This window comes from Mustela nigripes, chromosome 7, assembly GCF_022355385.1.
Source record: "Mustela nigripes isolate SB6536 chromosome 7, MUSNIG.SB6536, whole genome shotgun sequence".
Classification (NCBI taxonomy): domain Eukaryota; kingdom Metazoa; phylum Chordata; class Mammalia; order Carnivora; family Mustelidae; genus Mustela; species Mustela nigripes.
Window position 1 is genome coordinate 10,636,336 of NC_081563.1, and position 18,956 is coordinate 10,655,291.

General features: G+C 48.3%; 1 protein-coding gene across 1 annotated transcript in view; it reads right to left on the bottom strand.

Moving 5' to 3' along the window:
- Positions 1–592: 592 nt before the first annotated feature.
- The window catches only part of NBAS (NBAS subunit of NRZ tethering complex), a 317,167-nt gene continuing 298,803 nt past the window's right edge, over positions 593–18,956 (bottom strand). The window contains exons 51-52 of the mRNA XM_059405174.1: positions 12,423–12,551; positions 593–1,022 (exon numbers count right to left, since the gene is read on the bottom strand). Coding sequence (XP_059261157.1) covers positions 747–1,022; positions 12,423–12,551 — 405 coding nt within the window. The 3' untranslated portion in view covers positions 593–746. The remainder of the gene's footprint in view (positions 1,023–12,422; positions 12,552–18,956) is intronic.

The following is an 18,956-nucleotide window of genomic DNA, read 5'->3' on the forward strand; positions in this document are numbered from 1 at the left end:
CTGCCCCCACGCAGGGACACTCCTTCCATGTGACACCCCCCCAGAGCGTAAGAGCCCACAGAGGTAATGTTAGCGCCCCCCACCGACCCCGCCCCGGTTATCCAGATTCCAGATGCACATCTTTGCCAACCTTAGTATGTGGCGTTGGTACGTGCGGGGACCCCAATTCAGTAGGCGCCGCAGGTGCTCCCAGGGATCCGGCTGCAACCCTGGTGAGCGGGGGGGACACAACACTTCTCGGCCCGCACGATGCATCTCACAGAGCCTCACATAACAACTGTGACACAAACAGTGCAACCCTCATTTCCCACTGACTGACGACGGTTCAGAGCGCCGGAGTCCCCGGACCCGAACTGCGTCCCTAACCCGACAAGGTCCTCCTCCGTCCGAGGACATCCGCCCCGGCCGCTGCCCGCTCCACACACTCTCTCCCCTTCAAAGGCAGCCCCGGCCACCAGCACATCCGAAACGTCCCGATTCCCTGGGTTCTACCAGAAAGGGCAGCTCAAAATAAGGAAGAGGGGTCAGGTCTCCCTGAGTCCGCGAGAAAGTAGGTTAACCGGTGGCCGCGAGAGAGAACAAGCGAGAAGGCTGCTCGTCGCTTCTGTATAGCTTTATTTGCGGTTTGTCGGAACCGCTGAGGACGGTCCACAGGTTCCCACAACGCCTGTGGGACGGCTGTCAGCTCGGGGGCTCCTTCCCACGGGGCGGCTGAGGAGCTGCGGCCACGCAGGCCCAAGCCGGGCTCACACCCAGTGCCGGCCCGCACTCAGCGCCGCGCTGAAGGTCCGCAGGGCCCGGTGCGTCCCCCTCACGGCCAGAAGGAGTGACCCCGCTTCGGCCACGTGGCCGGCGTCCTGCAGGTGTCCGGCCAGCCCCTCCGCGTCCCAGGGCCCTCGCTGCGGGCTGGCCAGGAGGTGCTGGACCATGTGCGGGTAGAAGGCAGTGGAGACGCACTTCGCCAGCAGCCCAGCGTCCAGGAGCAGGGACAGGAGCTCTGGGTCACAGTTCGAGTCGTTCACCTTTAGGAAAGCAGACAGGCACAACATGAGCGACGCCTCGCTTCGTCCTCGCCAGCCGATTCGTCACGCACGCCCTCCCCTCCGCCACCCGCCAGCCTCACCCCCTCGGCCCGGGTCACCGGTGCTCGCGCCGCGGAGCCTCTGCCGTCCCCCGCGCAGGCTCACACGCACGGCTCTCCGCGGCCAGGAACCGCCGAGAGTGTGCCCGCCGCACTCCCCCGACTCCTCCCCACGCGGCCGGAGCCGTCCCAGGTGAGGGAGGTGAGGGTGACGACTGCATGTCACGTCGTGGCCGTCAGGAGGCCAGCACAGGAGCTGCGTGTGGGTCAGCCTCGACTTCAGAGCCCGGGCTCCCCGCCGCGGCATGGACCGTGTCCCTGGAGCTCCACCACGGTCCAGGTCCTGGAACCCCAAACCTCCCCTGTCCGTAGACCCACATGAAAAACCTTCCCTCCAGAACAGGAAGACCTTTCTTCTACTCCGCTGAGAAAATACATCCGTCAACGCCGCTGATGTACAGAGGGTAAGGGACAGGAGGGCCGTAGGCTACTCTTGCTTAAGCCTCTAGAAAGCTTAGTACCTAACTTACCTTTTTAAAATAATAAAAAAAAAAAGATTTATGTATTGTGGAGAGAGACAGAGCACTCGTGTGCGCAAGCCCACAAGTGGGAAGAGGGAGAGTCTGCAAGCAGATTCCACGCTGAGCCTGAGCCCACTGTAGGGCTCGATCTCATGACCCCGAGATCATGGCCTGAGCTGAAATCAAGAGTTGGAAGCTCAACTGACTGAGCCACCAGGCAGCCCTTTAAGACATTTTTATATCACTTTGGAGACCAATGTCATGGGGCTTGTTTTCAGCTTGGCTATCCTGTGTTTGCTCCCTCGTCTTACGGCTTGGTGTCTGTATGGTTCTCCATGGCTGTGACACGTAGCCTAGACGTTTCTATTTAATATTATTGTCCATATTCTTTGTAAGAAATGAAGTTAACATTAGTCACACTCAAAACCCCAAGCCCCTCATTGAAACCAGCTTCATGACGGTTCTTCTTAATGTCACTGCGCACCGTTAGTAGATTTGGTTGTAGGAACCTCTATTGTGGCATTTCACAGCCAATTACCTAACATGTAGACCAGCTATGTTATACAATTGAACACAGCGTGGTCTTCCCAAATGTTCCATGACGAGGAGGTCAACTGTGTCCACCAGCTTCAAGAATGAAAACCAAAGCCACTCTGGGAACAGGAATTGTTCCCACTGTCAGAGAGCATCCATCTTTCCTGCAACCTGGTGATCCTTTAAAACCAACAGAAACGTCGGCCCCAAGGCCCTCACCCCTTCAGGATGACATTTTCCCTAAGTCTCTCCCCAAGCCTCGGACTCCTCCTTCCTCCACACTCCGCGGCTCTTGTACCCTCCATCGTCATCCGTACACCCGTCTCCCCCGCCAGACCGGGGGCTGCTGGAGGGCACGGAGGTTTGATCCTCCTTCCGGTCCAGCATCCAGTTTAATCAACACGCGCTCCATGGCCGCACGAACCTGCATTCGTGAACACGGTCACATGTCTGTAAACCGCGCAAGAACGGGACAAGAACACGATCCCTGCAGAGAATCCGCGTCCAGCTGGATTCTGGAACTGCACAGTCTCCTGCCAAGCCGGGGCCTCTCACTCTGTCAGCCCGAGCACACACGTCTCAGCCACTTTGGCTCAGGAAGACGCTCCGGCTGAACTCCGTTTAGGAGCTCTTGTTTGTTTTTGTTTTTAGAGACTGGATGGTAGGAGAGGAAGGCGGTGTGAAACACCAGCTTTTCCACTGCAAGGGACACGGGTGCTTCCAACACTCCCCGCCGGGGCTGTGAGGGGTTCCATGTGCCTTCTCGCCTTCCAGCTTCCCTCCTCCTCCTGCTTCCCAGCGGACAAGAATCTTGACCCCATGTAGGTGCTGCCCCCGCCATCCCCGTGTCCACACTGACGGACGGCTGCCCACGTGCCAGCGAGCCCTCGGTCTCAACTTTAAAGCATCCCCTTGAGACATTACCGCAGTTGAAGGATGAAAAAACCCATCCGATGAGGTCAAAGTCACGTGCCCAGTGTCTCGGGGCTGCTCATCGGTGAGCTGCACCAGCAGCCCTCATCCCGGGCGTGCCTACTGTTTGCGCGCCTCCGGAATATGGCCTCTTCCAAGCCAAGATCTTTTCTCTGTTTACCCCCGCAACCCCGATGGCCAGAAGAGTGCTGGCCCCATGCTAGGGGCTCGGCAAGACCTGTGGGATGAATCCATGAGTGAATGAATCATTCCTCATCCTTTCTTTGTTCGCTGCTGCGCGCACACACACACACACACACACACACACACACACACACACACACACGGCACCCGAGTCCCTGCGCATGTTATTGTTCTGCTCACTCTTCACAAGAAAGAATCCCTCCACCTAGCCCTCTAGGCGGGAACAGAACGCGTGCTAGGATGCTCCTGGCAAATGTTTGATAAAATGTACAGATTAAAGGCTCAGCGTCCAAACACCGCAGGGCAGTACCTTCTCTGCTGCCCTGAACAAGTCTTCAAGGCTAGGACACCTTTATTATTCTGTTCACTCACGATCCCTCCCTTTGGAGGCCTGAAAGTCTCCTAGAAAAGGAGAGATGGGTTTTTCTAGCTTGAGGAGGAGACGGGGGTTCTGTCCATGCCAGCTGCTGCGGGCCCTCTCACTCCCGTCTCTGTCCGCTTTTCTCCAGGGCAACGGCTTCCTTAAAATCGGTTTCCGGCTGGATGCACCCCCGGCCTTCCAGAGAGCTGCCGTGGGCTGGCGGGTAGGGTCCGCGGCAGGCGGGCAGGGACAGGGTGGGCGTCCACTCTCTGAAAGTTCTCTAGGTACTCCCTGAAGCCTAAGGCAGAAGTCATGGAAATCAAATACAGAATTGCCCCTTTGGCCCACCCCGAGGTCTCCTTAAGAAAGGTTGAGTCTGAGACTGCTGACCTGCACTGAGCTGGGCAGTGGCCAGGCCAAGGTTGAGGGTGTAGAAATTCTGGCGTAATGTCTTGTCTTCAGGTGCCGAGAAAATGGAAGTGGCTGACCTTATTTCCTTTCTCTGACCTTGTACTTGGTTTCCAGCTCTTTGCAAAAGATCCAGAATGGCCAGAGTATATTTTGTAATTGTCACATACAAGGAAAATACTTATTCTGTGCGTATTTGGGACAAAATAGGGAATGAGAGACTACAGAAAGAAAGATGGCTTTTGTGAAGACTCCTTCCAACAACTGCATCTTAAAGAAAAGGAGCCTGAGGGTCAGAGAAGAGAAGGATGGCCTGAGGACACCAAGAGCCCAAATTGCTTCTCTCCACTTGCCAGGCCTCCTGCCTCAGGGGAGCCAAGGCCAGCTGGGTCGTCAGCGGCACAGAGTGCTTGGAGCCCCCCCGAGCCTTCCTGGGCATGACCGTCCCACTGCGGAGTTGCCACAGTAATTTGTTAAGCCTCAACTTTTCCCCATTCTTGTTTTTGACCAAAATTCTAACTTAAGGCCCTAAAAGTCTGATGCTGTCTTACCACCCATTACCCCTAACCTACTCTGTTTTCCTTTTTGGAATCTAAAAATAAAATAGTAGTATTAGGGGGCACCTGGGTGGCGCAGTGGGTTAAGCCTCTGCCTTCAGCTCAGGTCATGATCCCGGGGTCCTGGGATCAAGCCCCAGTCAGGCTCTCTGGTCAGCAGGGAGCCGGCTTCCCCCTCTCTCTCTGCCTGCCTCTGCCTGCTTGTGATCTCTCTGTCTGTCAAATAAATTTAAAAAACAAAAACAAAAACAAAAAAGGTAGGAATAGTTTTAAAAAACAAATAGTCTATATGTGGACCACCAGAAAATGACTTTTTCCTCCTTTCTTCTCCAGTAATTCTCCATGTGCACAGAGATGTTTTCACAATCATACAATATTTGTAGTCTAGCTTATTAATGACGTTAAAAATTTTTTTATTGTTTTTACATAGTTTTTAGTATTAAAAATTGTAATGGCTACAAAATTGTCTACTGATAGCGATAACATTTATTTAACTTCTCCTGCTTGGAATATTCCAGCTGTTTTTAAATGTTTGCTATTACTGAAGTACTATCAGTGAATTTTTTTCTGTGTGTGTTTTCTAGGAATCATTCCCGTAGGATAACTTACCAGAGAGGCATAACCAGGGTGTTCCGGGACAAACTGTGCCCCTCCCCCATCGCCATGTTGGGTCCTAACCCCCAGGACCTGAGACCGTGACTTCACTTGCAGAAAGAGCCTTTACAGAGGCAATTGGGTTTAATGAGTCACATGGGCAGATCTAATCCAGTCTGACTGGTGTCTTCATCAAGAGGAGAGGACACACACACACACACCCGCCCGAGGGGCAACCCTGTGAAGACTCAGGGCGAAGGTGGCCATCTGCAAACCAAGGCGAGAGGCCTCAGGAGAATTCAATCCTGCTGACATCCTGACCTTGGACTCTGGCCTCCAGAACTGTACGACAACACACTTCTGGGACTCGAGTTGCCCAGTCTGTGGTGCTTTGTTACCGCAGCCCACACACACTAACACACAGGAAAGAGGACCTGAAACCTTTCTTGGCAGGGACATGAACGGGGGTGCAGCCATAGTAAAGCCAACTGTCCAGTTTACGCGGGGAGCACCCAAGGAGGAGTGTGTCGGTCTCACTGTAAACGTCTCCGCTTTGGCAGTTATTATTTTGAAAACAAAATTATTTTGCTAATTTGGGAGATGCATAATGATACCTCAAGGATGCTTTAATTTGAATGTTTATTTGCAAGGACTGTTTTCCTCCACACTCGTTCCTACCATTTTTGTTTCTTATTGTGGGAAGCATCAAACCCTTCGCTCCTTTACCAGAGTCGTGACATCACTCCTTCCCACGTGGAAGGGTTCTCTGGATAATGTTAACCCTGATTTTAGTTATAATGAACATTCTAAACTGTTTGCAATTCTGTTCGGATTATTTGTTGTTTTATAGAAGTTTTACATTTTTACATTGTCAGGAAAAGAACTGTTCCTTTATGTTTTTTTTTTCTATTGCTTTAAAGCTTAGAAGTTACAATTCCTCAAAGGATCTGATATATATATATATACACATTTTTTTCCTGATTTTTAAAAATATGTAACTTTTTAATGGACCAAGACTTACTTCAGTATATAGTCTGTGGAAAACAACTCGTGCCTGACATCTGCTTGACTGGTGCTTTCCCAGCTTGAGGAAAAAAATATGTTCTGTCATTTCTGGACTCAGTTGGATGTTGGAAATAAATATGAAACAAGTCCAGGAGGATTAGTTGATTTAATTCCTCTGATCGAATAACTTTTGAATTCGAGTGACAGGCAGTCTGGTCTTGGGAAGAGTAGACAGACATTGGGCTAGAGACCAATTTCCAGTCTTGGTTTCTTTGCTGAACAGCTGTGTGACCTTGTTAAGGACAATCTCTCAGATTCCACATCTGAAAAACAGACAGTGTCTAAGGGCTGTGATAGCCTATGCTTTTAAGTGCCCAGCACAATGCCTGGTGCAGAGTTCAAGTTCAGTAGAGGGACAAAGTTACTACAGTGAAACAAACAAGGCATGAAGCATGTTCTAGAAGGGGAAGGCGTACACATATCATAAAATGGGTAATGCTTGCCATCTCAATTACTGATTATTTTTTCTGGAATTAATTTTTGAGAATAAATGAAACTTTGAAGATCTCGGGAAAGAAATCTATTAAAGCACAAAGTGCTACCGTCTTCCAAGTCATGAAAATGTTATCTGCTTAATTCCGGTTTCCACAACAGGTAATGAACGTTCTCTGAATTAAAATCTTTGATTTTTATGGATCTATACCAAATGCAGAGTAATTACAATAATGAGGTAAGCTGAAATTCCACTAGCATAATGTATGCAGGGCCTCATTCCAATTATTTTAAAGAAGATTATTTAATATTATTTCACTGTTTACTTGAGGACAGGATATTTGTCTCAGTTTTACACATACTGCTACTAATAAAAGTTATTAAATACCAACTACAAGGGCAGAGAAATAAAAGGGCAGCACAATTGTATACTTGGATAAGAAAAGCGCCCACAGGGTATCTTCTGTCTCTCTGTTTGTCTGAATGATATGCGGACTCCACTTCCGCAGAAGCACTCTAGCCCCCCTCCCGGCATGAAATGTCACAGTACGCCTCTTCTGAAACCAAAACGAGGACAAATCACCTAACTTAGGCTCTAGCAACAGGAGAGAATCTTGCAATGCCGAGCTTGCTCACCTCTGTGACCACAGCAAATGCTGCACCGAGGGCCCTGAGTTTGGCTGGTTCCACACTCTGTACCTACCTCCTTCCCACTTTCATTTCCTGTGCAATTAATTGTGTCACATGTGACTCTCCCCGTAATGCCTTTGAACATAAGATGTTATTTTACTTGACCTTCACAAAAATCCTCACCCCTACACCCAGTACCAGGCTGTTCACTATCCGTGCAGCCTAGAAACCGAATAGATTGACCTACAGGGAGTGAGTTGCCCGTCCCCAGAGGTACCCAGCTAAGAATTGTGTGAGACAGCGGTTTTGAGGAAGCCCTCCAGAATGGAAGAGACTCTCACTAAGAAGGAAGTAGTCGGAAACCTGGATAGAGTTAAAGAGGAGACAAAGAAAGGAGAACTTCTTGGTTCTGTAGAACATCTGTCATGTAAAGATGCGCTTCTGGGAATCTTGGAAGCTCTCCCTCCAACCCAGACACGAGTGCACTGTCAGTACTGCCGGTACGTTCCTGTGCCTTCTGGGCAAGATGAAAGGGGCTAAGACTCCCCAATACTACAACACGCAAAGGACGGTCCCCAGAAGCAACTATTCTGAACAGCTCCATCGGGCAGGGCGACGATCAAGACAAAGGAGCAGCTTTCAATCTGCAGGTGCTCTCGTACCACGAGGGTTATCAGAAACCGGTGGGGGCACCCCGGGACGTGGGGAGCTCCCGGCCCTCCCAGCCCCCAAGAGCACTTGACCTCGGAGTCTGAGCGGGTTTGAAAAAGGAAGCCCTGTGGTGGCCAGGCTGTTAGACCAGTTCTGCCCGAGTCTCTTTCAGAGCTAATATGATGAGAGATGCTTCCAGCAATTTCATTTCTCTGCAGAGAGAACCCACGTGTACCGTAAGACAGCCTGTCCCGTCGCGGCATGGCTGAGGACAGGCTCTGAATGTTGGGTCCAGCGTTTCAATTTCAACGCTGGCTCTACTAGCCAGGTGACCTCATCTGAGTCTCTGTGTTTTCATCTGCAAAACTAGAATGCAATCTTCTTACAAGGTTATTAAGAAGAGAAAGTGAGGCTGTGCCTACTACAATGCCTGGCAAAGAGCTGGTGCCAGAAAGATGGTGGTTATTAGCTTCAGAGAGAAATGCTTAATTGGGTGTGATTAGGCCGTATACCCTTCCTCTGAAACCCCTGAATGACGCTCTCACTAAGCATCGTAGTCCAGGACCGATCCCGGGCGAAAGGGTGCAGGTCGAGGCACTGAGCAGTACTAAGGAGAAGGCTGTGAAAAGCAGAAGCCAGCGCAAATCTGGAACTGTTCTTCAGTCTACACAACTGTTAGGGATCAACAGCTGCTTCCTCTGATCAAATGAGTGATGAGTTTCACCCTGCGGAATATCCTCCAGAGATCTGAACATGGCAGCAGGAAAATCCTTCTTGGACAGAGTAAGGTTTTGGAGGCGAGTTCACATCTCACCAAGGCTGATGGACAGACAGCCCGACTTAACTTCGACTTACGATTTTTTGACTTTACGAAGGAGCACAAGCAACACACATTCAGTAAGCATCACTGCGTTTGGATTTTGGCTCTTTTCCTGGACTAGCAACATGCAGTGCGATCTCTCTTATGAGGCTGGGCAAAGCCACAGCTGCCCACCAGTCATGCGACCATGAGGGTGAACATCTGATACGCAGACCACCCTCTTCCGTACCCATACAGCTGTTCTGTTTCTCACCTTCAGCACAGTAGTCAACAAACTACGTGAGACATTCCATACTTTATTATAAGATAGGCTTTTGGTGTTAGCTGATTTTGCCGTAGATTAACGGAAACGTTTGGAGCGTGTGTGGGGTAGGTGAGGCTAAGCTCCGATGTTCTGTAGGCTAGGTGAATTAAATGCATTTTTGACTTATGATATTCTCAACTTATGATAGATTTATTGGGACGTAACCCCATTGTTAGCTGAAGAAGATCTCTACCACACCAGGGTTTTAATTACTCATCAACAACCTAATCTCTAAGACAGACTTTCTATTTCTTCGGGAAAGAGACAGCGAGCTGTAAGACGTTACACACTCAACACTAGAGATCTGCAAATTTCAGAAGAGCTTTGAGAAGGAAGCAGGCGCCGCTATCGGAGGTGAAGCGGGTACAGTCTCGGGCACCAGCACTCACGCGCCATCCGTGCAGCTGTAAACACTGACGAAGCTGTCAGCATCTCACAGCTTACAGTGGAATAACACATGTGATCAGTAAGCAAGGGGGGCGCTTTTCCACCTCGGCCCACAAGTTTGCAGGAGCAATTGCCTCTCAGAGTCTCTGTGCTGGACACTTTTTCTTTTAATGTCAACAGGAACTAGCGTCCATAATCGTTAGGGGGGAAACTGAAGTCACCGGTGACCTCAGGCCCTCTCCTAACGGATGGAGTGAATAGCAAAATAAACACAAAAGAAGAAAGCAAAAAAAAAAAAAAGAAAGAAAGAAAAAGAAAGTAAATGTATTATATCTTCCACTGCAATACCACATAGGATTTAAAAACAGCTAGTCAGAAAAAAAAACGTAATAAAATAAAATAAAAATGGCGGGTGAGGATTCCTGCACAAAGGCTCACTGCAACTCTTCCCTTAGAGAAGACCTTTGAACGGTGCCGGAAGAGAGTGACGAAGGACAGCTAGCATTGTCGAGATGACAAAGTGACAGGTGGAGAAGAGGTGAGGAGCTGCCACAGGCTGCCGGTGGGAGGTGTCGCGGCGGTGCGGGGGGGGTGGCCGTGGCTCTGAAGGGGCGCCCGAGGGATCCCTGGGATGGAACCGTATCTTGACCAGAGTGGGGGTGACACAAATCTCCGCGCGACGATACCGCACACAGACTCCCCCCCCAAATGAGGGCGTGTCAGAGGACTGGACAAATGCCACTGCTCCCGTCCTGGCTAAATGCCACACTGCGGCTGCACCAGACATCACCACTGTTGGCAACTGGACGAAGGGTGTAACGGATCTCGCCGCAGTGTTTCCGACAGTTGAAAGCGAAGTTAAAATCATCTCAAAATAAAGTTAAAAATACATAAGAACTGGAAAACTCTGCCAAACTTTAGCACCGGGTCTGACGATACGAGGCATTTTTATGAACACATTTCAGGGTCACAGACGGGTTACCTGATGGGAACCCCCAGCCCCAGCTGGAGAGGTTACTATTAAGTCTCACCACCCAGTGCCCGCGGGTGAGGGGCTTGGGGGCGGGTAAGTGACTCAGCTTAGCAACTGACTTCTCTGCTTTGGAACTTTGCATCCAGAGGCCACAGAGGTGTCCCTGTGGTCATCACGACCTCAGGCAAACCAGCCTCAGGCCGCGGGCCTATTTCAAAACCACAGAGTTTTAGCACAAGGCTGCGTGCTGCGCGTCGGATCAAGGTGCTACAGAGATACATCAGCACCACTTCAAAATGACTTGGGTGCTGCAAGGTTCCCATTTGGTTTCTTATTCTGAAAGTGTGTGTGTGTGTGTGTGTGTGTGTGTGTGTGTGTGTGTGTAGGGGGGTGGGGCAGGGCAGAGGGAATGGGGGCGTGTCTGGAGGGGTGGCGGGCAGCCGTTAGGGAGTCCCAGCGCTGGCTGCAGTTCTATGAGATGCACTGGAGATGAAGAATCTTTAAAATGAAAACTGATACACTTGCCTATGCAATTTTGAACTGCATTGCGAGCTCTGTGCACGACGGATACGGAAAGGCAACGTATAATAAATCACTGTTTTATTCTCGAAGAGACCCATGGCAAATTTAGAATACTTAAGCAGCGACACTAACACAGGGTGCGGTGGTGATGAGGAGGAAAAGCACTGAAAATATGCAGTCTGCTTTTCCTCCACGTGTGTCCCTTCTTCCTGATTTCTTGGATTTACAATTAAAAAAAAAAAAAAACAGGCTAAGGAGAAAAGAATCCACCGTAATTCTTAGCTTCTTGTAAATTCCCCACAAAATGCAATGTTTATGTTGGCACAGATGGATGGGCGGGCTACCAGCACACAGGTCTCCGGCTCTCTCTATTTCTGTCAGTCTCCGGAGAAGCCCTGCTCTGACCAGGCTTCAGGGATAAGGAAGGCTAGTCCCAAAATCTTTACAGAATTCAGAAATACATCTCAATGAATAAACGCATTAGACTTTTCTCATTTTGTTCATTATGACCATTTCCAAATGCAATTATGGTCCGTGCTCTATAACCATATACCTAACTTCCTGTGCCCACTGTTATTAAATCTCCTCACTGTCTCGTTTGACCAGTCTGTATCTTCCGCGGTAGAATTCTCCTCCCCTCTCTGGTCCCTGGAAAACATCGCCTTACATTTCTGTGAAAAACTCACCTGCGTGAGTATACCCACACAACTGAAATTGTGTGTGTGTGGTGTGTGTACACGCTCACAAAACTTCAAATGAAAGAATGGTCTCCCTACAGAAGGGTTTCAGTAATACATACAACACATTCACACAACACAAATTCATTAAAACACAACCCTGATCAATCTATTCCCAAAGTGTAAAATTTTAAAAGGCAAGAACAAGTTTCTTCCTTAATCACGAAGAAGACAACCAGCCTTGAGGGAGAAATCTCAGGCCTTGACTTTAGTACGTCATTCCTCAAGCCAAGACACTGCTTCAGTGGCACTTTAGTTTGCCAGAGGAAATAAGAGCTTGAGACTTCAGATGGCTCCAGTAAACGTAACTTGTAGCCACCATCTCACCTTTAATTAGTACGTAACCAAACACCTACGTCCAGGCACAGAAGCCTGCCCGCCGCAACAAATTCCCTCGATCCAGATTTCAAGTGGCGAGGACAAATCCACTGGTCCTGGACGGCTGTGACATTTCCCTAAAGGGACTAATAGGCTGCTTCTCTAGAGAAACTGCTTCCTTATTCGGATTTGTATTCTCAGCACATAAACACGAAGTCTGGTTCATGGGAGGAGTTCAGTACATGTTTATAAAATACACATTTACTTCTTAGACAAAATAGAAAGAGTTAATGTGGTCAGAGGACATTGCAGAGAAAATGGTCTGAGATGAATCATGGATATTACTTATGAGAATGACAATGCAAATTCATTTCTCGGAAACACACACGAGAGTCAGCCCCCCTGGAATACCTGGCCGACGGCGGTGACGTGCTCCAGCGCCACGGCATGAAGGCGCTCATCCCGGCTCTCGAGGAGAAGTTTCAGGGCTGGGAGCAGCAGGGACTGGCTGAGCAGCAGTGAGCACAGCTCCTTCACGCCCTGAAACCACAAGTACAATCAGGTGAGTGAGGAGGCAGGAGGCACTCCGTATCTCAGGCACTACTCTGGTTGGGGTCTCTTTCCGCACCTTTTCGTAGGAGTGTTGTGTGTCTCTGCATGTATGGAGCACAGATAGGGCCACGCTGATTTAGCATTTGGTACCTGCTTCCTTCATTTCACAACAGATAGTAAATACCTTCCTGAGCTCTCAGATATTCACCTGATACTCACCAGACACTGCATTTCACGGCTGCCCAGGGTCCCCCTGCATGGATAGAGGACTGTGGTCTATTCTTCTAATCGCTCCAGAGCTCTAGTTTCCCCACCAGCAAAATGGAGGTAATTATATCTGCTTTGCAGTTTTGTGTGTGTGTGAGAATAAGTGTTAATGAATAATAACACACAATGCTCGGCCTCTCCTAGACACTTAACAAATGGTAAAAATTATTACCGGTTGTTATTATCAACAATATCGAGTTGTCCTCTGCAACAAGAAAAGCCAGCAACTTAAACATTTAAAAACCTGTTTATAATTCTAATGTCAAGGTGAACTGAATGTTTCATGAAAACTATCTGTGGTCCAGAAAAATGAAAATGCATTTGGATCTCCACATAGACATTTGAATTTTATCCTCAGTGTTTTATTATCCTAGCTGAACCTGTCATCAGAGAGCAGACTTTTATATAAGATAACAAATGATAATCCTTCACAACGAAAGTATAAGAGAATAGACAATAAATTTGCAAGCTCTTCCTCCCTGCTGAGCTGTGTGCTCCCCGGTGTCCTAACTAGCTGTAACAGAAAGAACAGAACATCTGGACCAAGAACCAGACAATGAGTGCAACTTATTACACAAAGCAAGGGCTGTTTTTGAAAGAACTGAGAAATCACTACCCACCACCAGTGCCATGGGACTGATCTTTCTCTTGCACTCCTCCAAGAGTGGCATATCAGAGAAGAAAAACTCAAATTTATGACATTTTCATAATTTCTTTGCATTATTATAAAGTGTAGATAAAACAAGAAGCTTCTATTTAAAGCCCAGGATAAAGGCCTCTCTGGCATTCCATTCACTATAGTGTTTTCACCTTTCCCCTTAGTGCGTCTACTGGAGATCAGCAAGGGCTTCGGTTTCAGATTGGAAGGTCCTGCTACATGACCTTGTGTGAAACTGATCAACACCGGCAGGGTAACAGGTTTGTAAGGGGTGTACTTCAATCATCCTCTGTGAGCCCTAACCTACACAGTCATATGGTCTCACTGAGCATCTGGGCCAGAGAGAAATGCAGATTTGTAATCTGAGATGCCAAAACCTGCAGAGAATATTTGGGAAGATGAAACAGAAACTCCCATACATGACAGTTTCACATAGCTGTCACCCATAAATGCTTCGGTCTCCCTCCTCCTCCTGGAATGTCCCAGCAATGCTCCCCCACCTGCACGTTCCTCGGTGCCCAGGAGACCTTCCGGCCACCATGGAATTTTCTGGATCTCTGCTGTCTCACATGGCAGCCAGGAGCCACATGTTGGCTAGTGAGATCTGCCAAGTGTAATCCAGGCACTGTTTTAAAATTTTTATTCAACTGTCCTTCACTTAAATTTCAGTACCCACACATGGCCGTGGCTACCGTCCTGGCAGTGAAGCAGACACAATGAGCTCCCGCACACCTCTGGTCTGTGCACAAGCCTTAACCTCTGCTGCTTCTCTGCCTGCGAGACCCCTACTGGTTCTCAGGGTCTCAGCTAAAAAGGGCCCAGGAAAACCCCAAGTCTTAAAAAGACACCTCTGATCTCCCAGGCCCAGCACTCCTCCGTTCCCACCATACTTCGTAAACATTTATTCGCCTGTTCATCTGCCGCACTTTCCCTTCTCTGTATTCCAAACTTGCTCGGTATATACTATACCTTCAAATAGTCCTATATAATTCCTTCTCATCTCATATCTACTCGTTGACTGAGTTATCAGTACTAGGTAAAGAGGTATTTCTCAGCACTTTATGATAACTTAGACTAAGCACAGCACAACAGCTTTGAGGACAAGTTTTATCAAAATAACCTGGATACCCTTCGGAGCAGACAACCTGGACAGATGGTGAGGAAGTGTGTCGGCCTAACTGTCTAAGACAGGTGCTTAAAGGAACTTACCTTCTCCTTCATCCCCGTTTCTTGACCCCTAAATTCCCATATTTAGAGGATTTTTTTCCCTTCATGACTCTTTGAATGCCTTTAGGTCATGCCTGCTGTTGCTCATGGTACTTGCTGAATTATGGCCTTTACGGTTTTGCTGATGGAAAATATTACCTGAAGGATAAAATCAAGGACATCTAAGAACGGAGGAGTCCTTTTTGAGCTGCTGAGTATTTTTAATCTCTTAGCTAACAGTGATTGGCTAAATACTCCCTATTTAACGTCTATACTAGGTTTTCTCTGCGTAGTTTCCCCTCTGTTGCAAGAAGACAGTGTATCAGTTTTATAGAGGGATTTTGGGAGCTCTAAGAAAGGTCAAAATAGCAAAGGGAACCAGAAAACACCCCACAGGTACCTTCCCAGCTCAAACCTGTCTAGCCATCAAGATACAGAATAAGAGACCTCGAATGCGAGGAACAGGTATGTCTGGGCCCAAAGCCAGGCCAGAACCCAGGGGACTGTCCTCTATGGTGAGGCCCCGGGCACGGCTCCTGTGGCTGCTGGGTGTCAGAGAAGCGGGACCAGTCCCCCTGCTCATCCTGGGGTACCCTGCTCCTGAAGACATGGTAGGGCCTGTGGCAGGAGCGAGAGGCAAGGTGTACAGGGCTGGGTGTCATCGGACCGGACAATCGAACTCCAGACATTATCAAAAGTAACTCGACTGCGAGAGGGAACAATCACGTTGACACTTAGCTGCTGGACATTAGCTAGGCTCCCTCACCGGCTGGCGTCTAACTCCCGCCCACTTGACTCAATGCCCCTGTGACTCTTGCTGGCTCTGGCTGTGCCTTTAAAAAACCGGGGACCTTCGGGGTCGGTCGCAAATAGCTGGAACTTGGAATTTTAAATCTCTAAATGCCGAGAATCTGTTTTGTGCCAATTTCTCATTCTGAATATCTCCCGTTCCTGAGAATGTTTCATATATTGCCATGGATACAAGCTAAGAAGGAGAATACAGACCTTTCCAGACTGTAGGACACATGACCTATGAGCAACATTGATTTTATCCTTCTGGTAATATTTTCCACCAGCAAAACCAGCATGACTGGAAGTAAACAGGTACCAGGAACAACAGCTGGGATCACGTGAAGACGTTCTCAAGAGTCATGAAGAACGAAAAAAAATCTCTAAATATGGGAACTTAGTGGGGGGATGGGAAATGCAGATGAATCAAAAGGTTATGTCCTTTTAAGTACCCTGTCCCAGACAGGCACATGTACTTTATAAGCCATAGAGTAAGGCAACCAAAGGTACTGGGTTACAAAAAAGTGAGTCATGGATAATTTTCCCACCACGGTGATATTCAACATTATGCAGTTCTGAAATTAGACTGTAATTTCCAAATGCTGTAAAATAAACTTAACAAGACATTTCCATTTCTTAATTACAGTGTTCCTTCCTTTGTAACAATTTTAACTCACATTTGAGCACAGTTAACAATCAATAAAAATAGTACATAACCTTGACAAGATTCCTTTAATCATGGTATCCTAAGACAAAAATCTGTACATGTACCCAGTTGAAAGACAGCACTGAGGCTGCATAAGGAAAAACAAACAAAAGAAACCGTGGCAACGCAACTCATTTGATGATAATTACACCTCGTCTCATCAAACTGGAACAGACAAGTGATAAGGACCCCCTTCCAAATGGGGCTCAATCTGGTACCTTTCTGCCACCTCCAAGAAAACTGCGGACCTATGGAAAAGGTCCTAACAGATTGTCTCAGGTCCTCCTCGAAGGCCTGGAGACCTTGAAGAACACTCAGAACTAGAGTCGCCTCGGAGATGACACAATCTAACCTTGTTTCAGAGGCCAGAAATGGTAGGTCTGGAGCATCTGGTGCTTTCCTCAGGAACACAGGTCATCTCTGGCCCCATGTGGAACAGGAGGAAAAGCACAATCTCATGCCTCGCCAGGCCTCCGGCTGTTATAGTGCATCTCCTGTCCCCGCCCTTCAGGTGCTCCCAGTCCCAGTGAAGAGGAGAGACCAGGAGATCCCTCTCTGTGATGTGTGAGGAGGACTCTAACAGATGCAGGCTTACAGCACTGCGCTACCCATTCTGATTCCCCTAAAACACTCAGGAATCACTGGTCCAGAGATTCTTAGATCAAGCAGGACCACAGCAAATAAAATATTACTCCATTTGTCAAAGTGCTTCAAGCTGGCCATAGGAGCATGCCGGGGAGGCTGAGTCTTCACAGCTACTTAGTTTCTCATTTAATCACTGACTCCTTTTTTAAAAATAGGAAATACAAAGCATCACTTATGATTCATTAGTCAATAAAAAAGAACAACATGGGCGCCTGGGTGGCTCAGTGGGTTAAAGCCTCTGCCTTTGGCTCAGATCATGGTCTCAGGGTCCTGGGATCGAGCCCCACATCAGGCTCTCTGCTCCATGGGGAGCCTGCTTCCTCCTCTCTCTCTGCCTGCTTCTCTGCCTTCGTGTAATCTCTGTCTGTCAAACAAATAAATGAATAAAATATTAAAAAAAAAAAAAAAAAAGAACAGACTTTTTCCTCCATGTCCTAGAAGGTTGCCCCCTAAACTTCAAGTACAACGCTAAGAGTACTCAATACTGCTTTGGACATTCGGATGTGTTAGTCACCCATCGCCTGGGGGCTGAACGCTCACACATGTAACTGTTGCTAACTTTCATTATGTGGTCAAGGTCAGAGATGCTGCAGCCGTGTTCTCAGCGAACTTCCCTTCCCTGCCTCAGCACTAACTGTAGCAAAACCAAACCGAGGAGGATATTTAAGTAAGCTAACAAACTTCTCCAGGTAATGATAGAGATCCTAACACCCTTCCACCTAAAACACCAATAATCCAGGCTTATAGACTACAGGCCATTCTTGAAGAAGTACCCTAGGAGAGGGGGGAAAGGGCAGTAAAACTTAAAGAACTACGTGTAACACCTTCAATACGCGAGCACCCCAGGTGTGTTAAGAGCGGCTCCCGTGGAAGTATTTCTCTCCTCCGCATTCAGCAGGGCCTCGGTTTAGGGACCAGGTCCGCCCTCCGTTGCCTGAGTGACCTGAAACAGGACCTTTGCTCTCAGAGCCTCTGTTACATCTGCTGAAAAACGAAGGTCAAGGAACCTCCTTCCGGTGGTGGCGAAGGTCAAACCAGATGGTGGGAGCGGGAGGCCGAGAGTGCTAGCGGGCGCCGGGCAGCACCGTCACCCAGCTTGAGACCCTAAATCGTGCTTCCCCAACCAAGACGCAGCAGAACTGGCGGGGCCCTTCTGGCATTTGGTCCTGATCTAACAAAGCCTGATCGCAACTGATGTTAAGGTCAAGATGAACCCTTGTTGTTTACCTACTACTCACCCTTGGGGGGACGATAAACTGCATGGAGTCCCCAGCTCCACGCAGCATGCTAAACCCCGCCGCGGGTGAGAGAGCAGTGACACGGCCGTGGTTGCAACCCTCAGGGGCTCACAATATAGCCCAACACACCACAGGTAAGGAAGTAGCTGATGCAAGCAAACCACATGGTGGGGTATAAAGGGATCAGGATCTTACAGAAGAATTTTGTCGTTCTGGTCATTGGAAGACTTCTTTCAAGGGATAAAATATTTTAAAATTCAATCACAAAACACCCAGACCCTCATTCAGAAAACAATTCATTAAATGTACATTCCTAATGAGAATATTTTCCTTGAGTGATTACAGTGAGGATTCAAAGAATCATATTTACAATTTTATTTTATCTCCTACGTGGTAGAAACTTGAAAACCAATTAATCCATTTAGTGCCATTATCCAAATGCTTACATTTAAGACATGTAAAAATTGCTCAAACAATACACTGCTGAGGTCGGGCTCACAGCAGGGAGCTATAATTAATATGTGCTTATTTGAGAATACACAAATTTATATATATATATATTAGGCAAACACCTCAGTGACAGCCAAATTAGGGATCAAAGAGAATGGTGGTCAAAGTGGAGGCGGCTGTGTTTCGACCACGTTAACAGAGAAAACATATCGTGGTCATGCAATCTCACGACGATGACGGCAGAAGACTGGCTACCTGCCGAGAGGGCACTGGCGTTTACCGCTCTGTTACCAGCTGGCCCAGTTCGGGCAGAGACGGCACACGGGCTGGCTCCCAAGACCCCAGGCATGGGAGCTTGAGTTCGACATAAGAGGGCCTCCAACAGGAACTAAAGGCTGAGTTACACTCGGGGGCTTGTAAAGGGAATAGGCTTC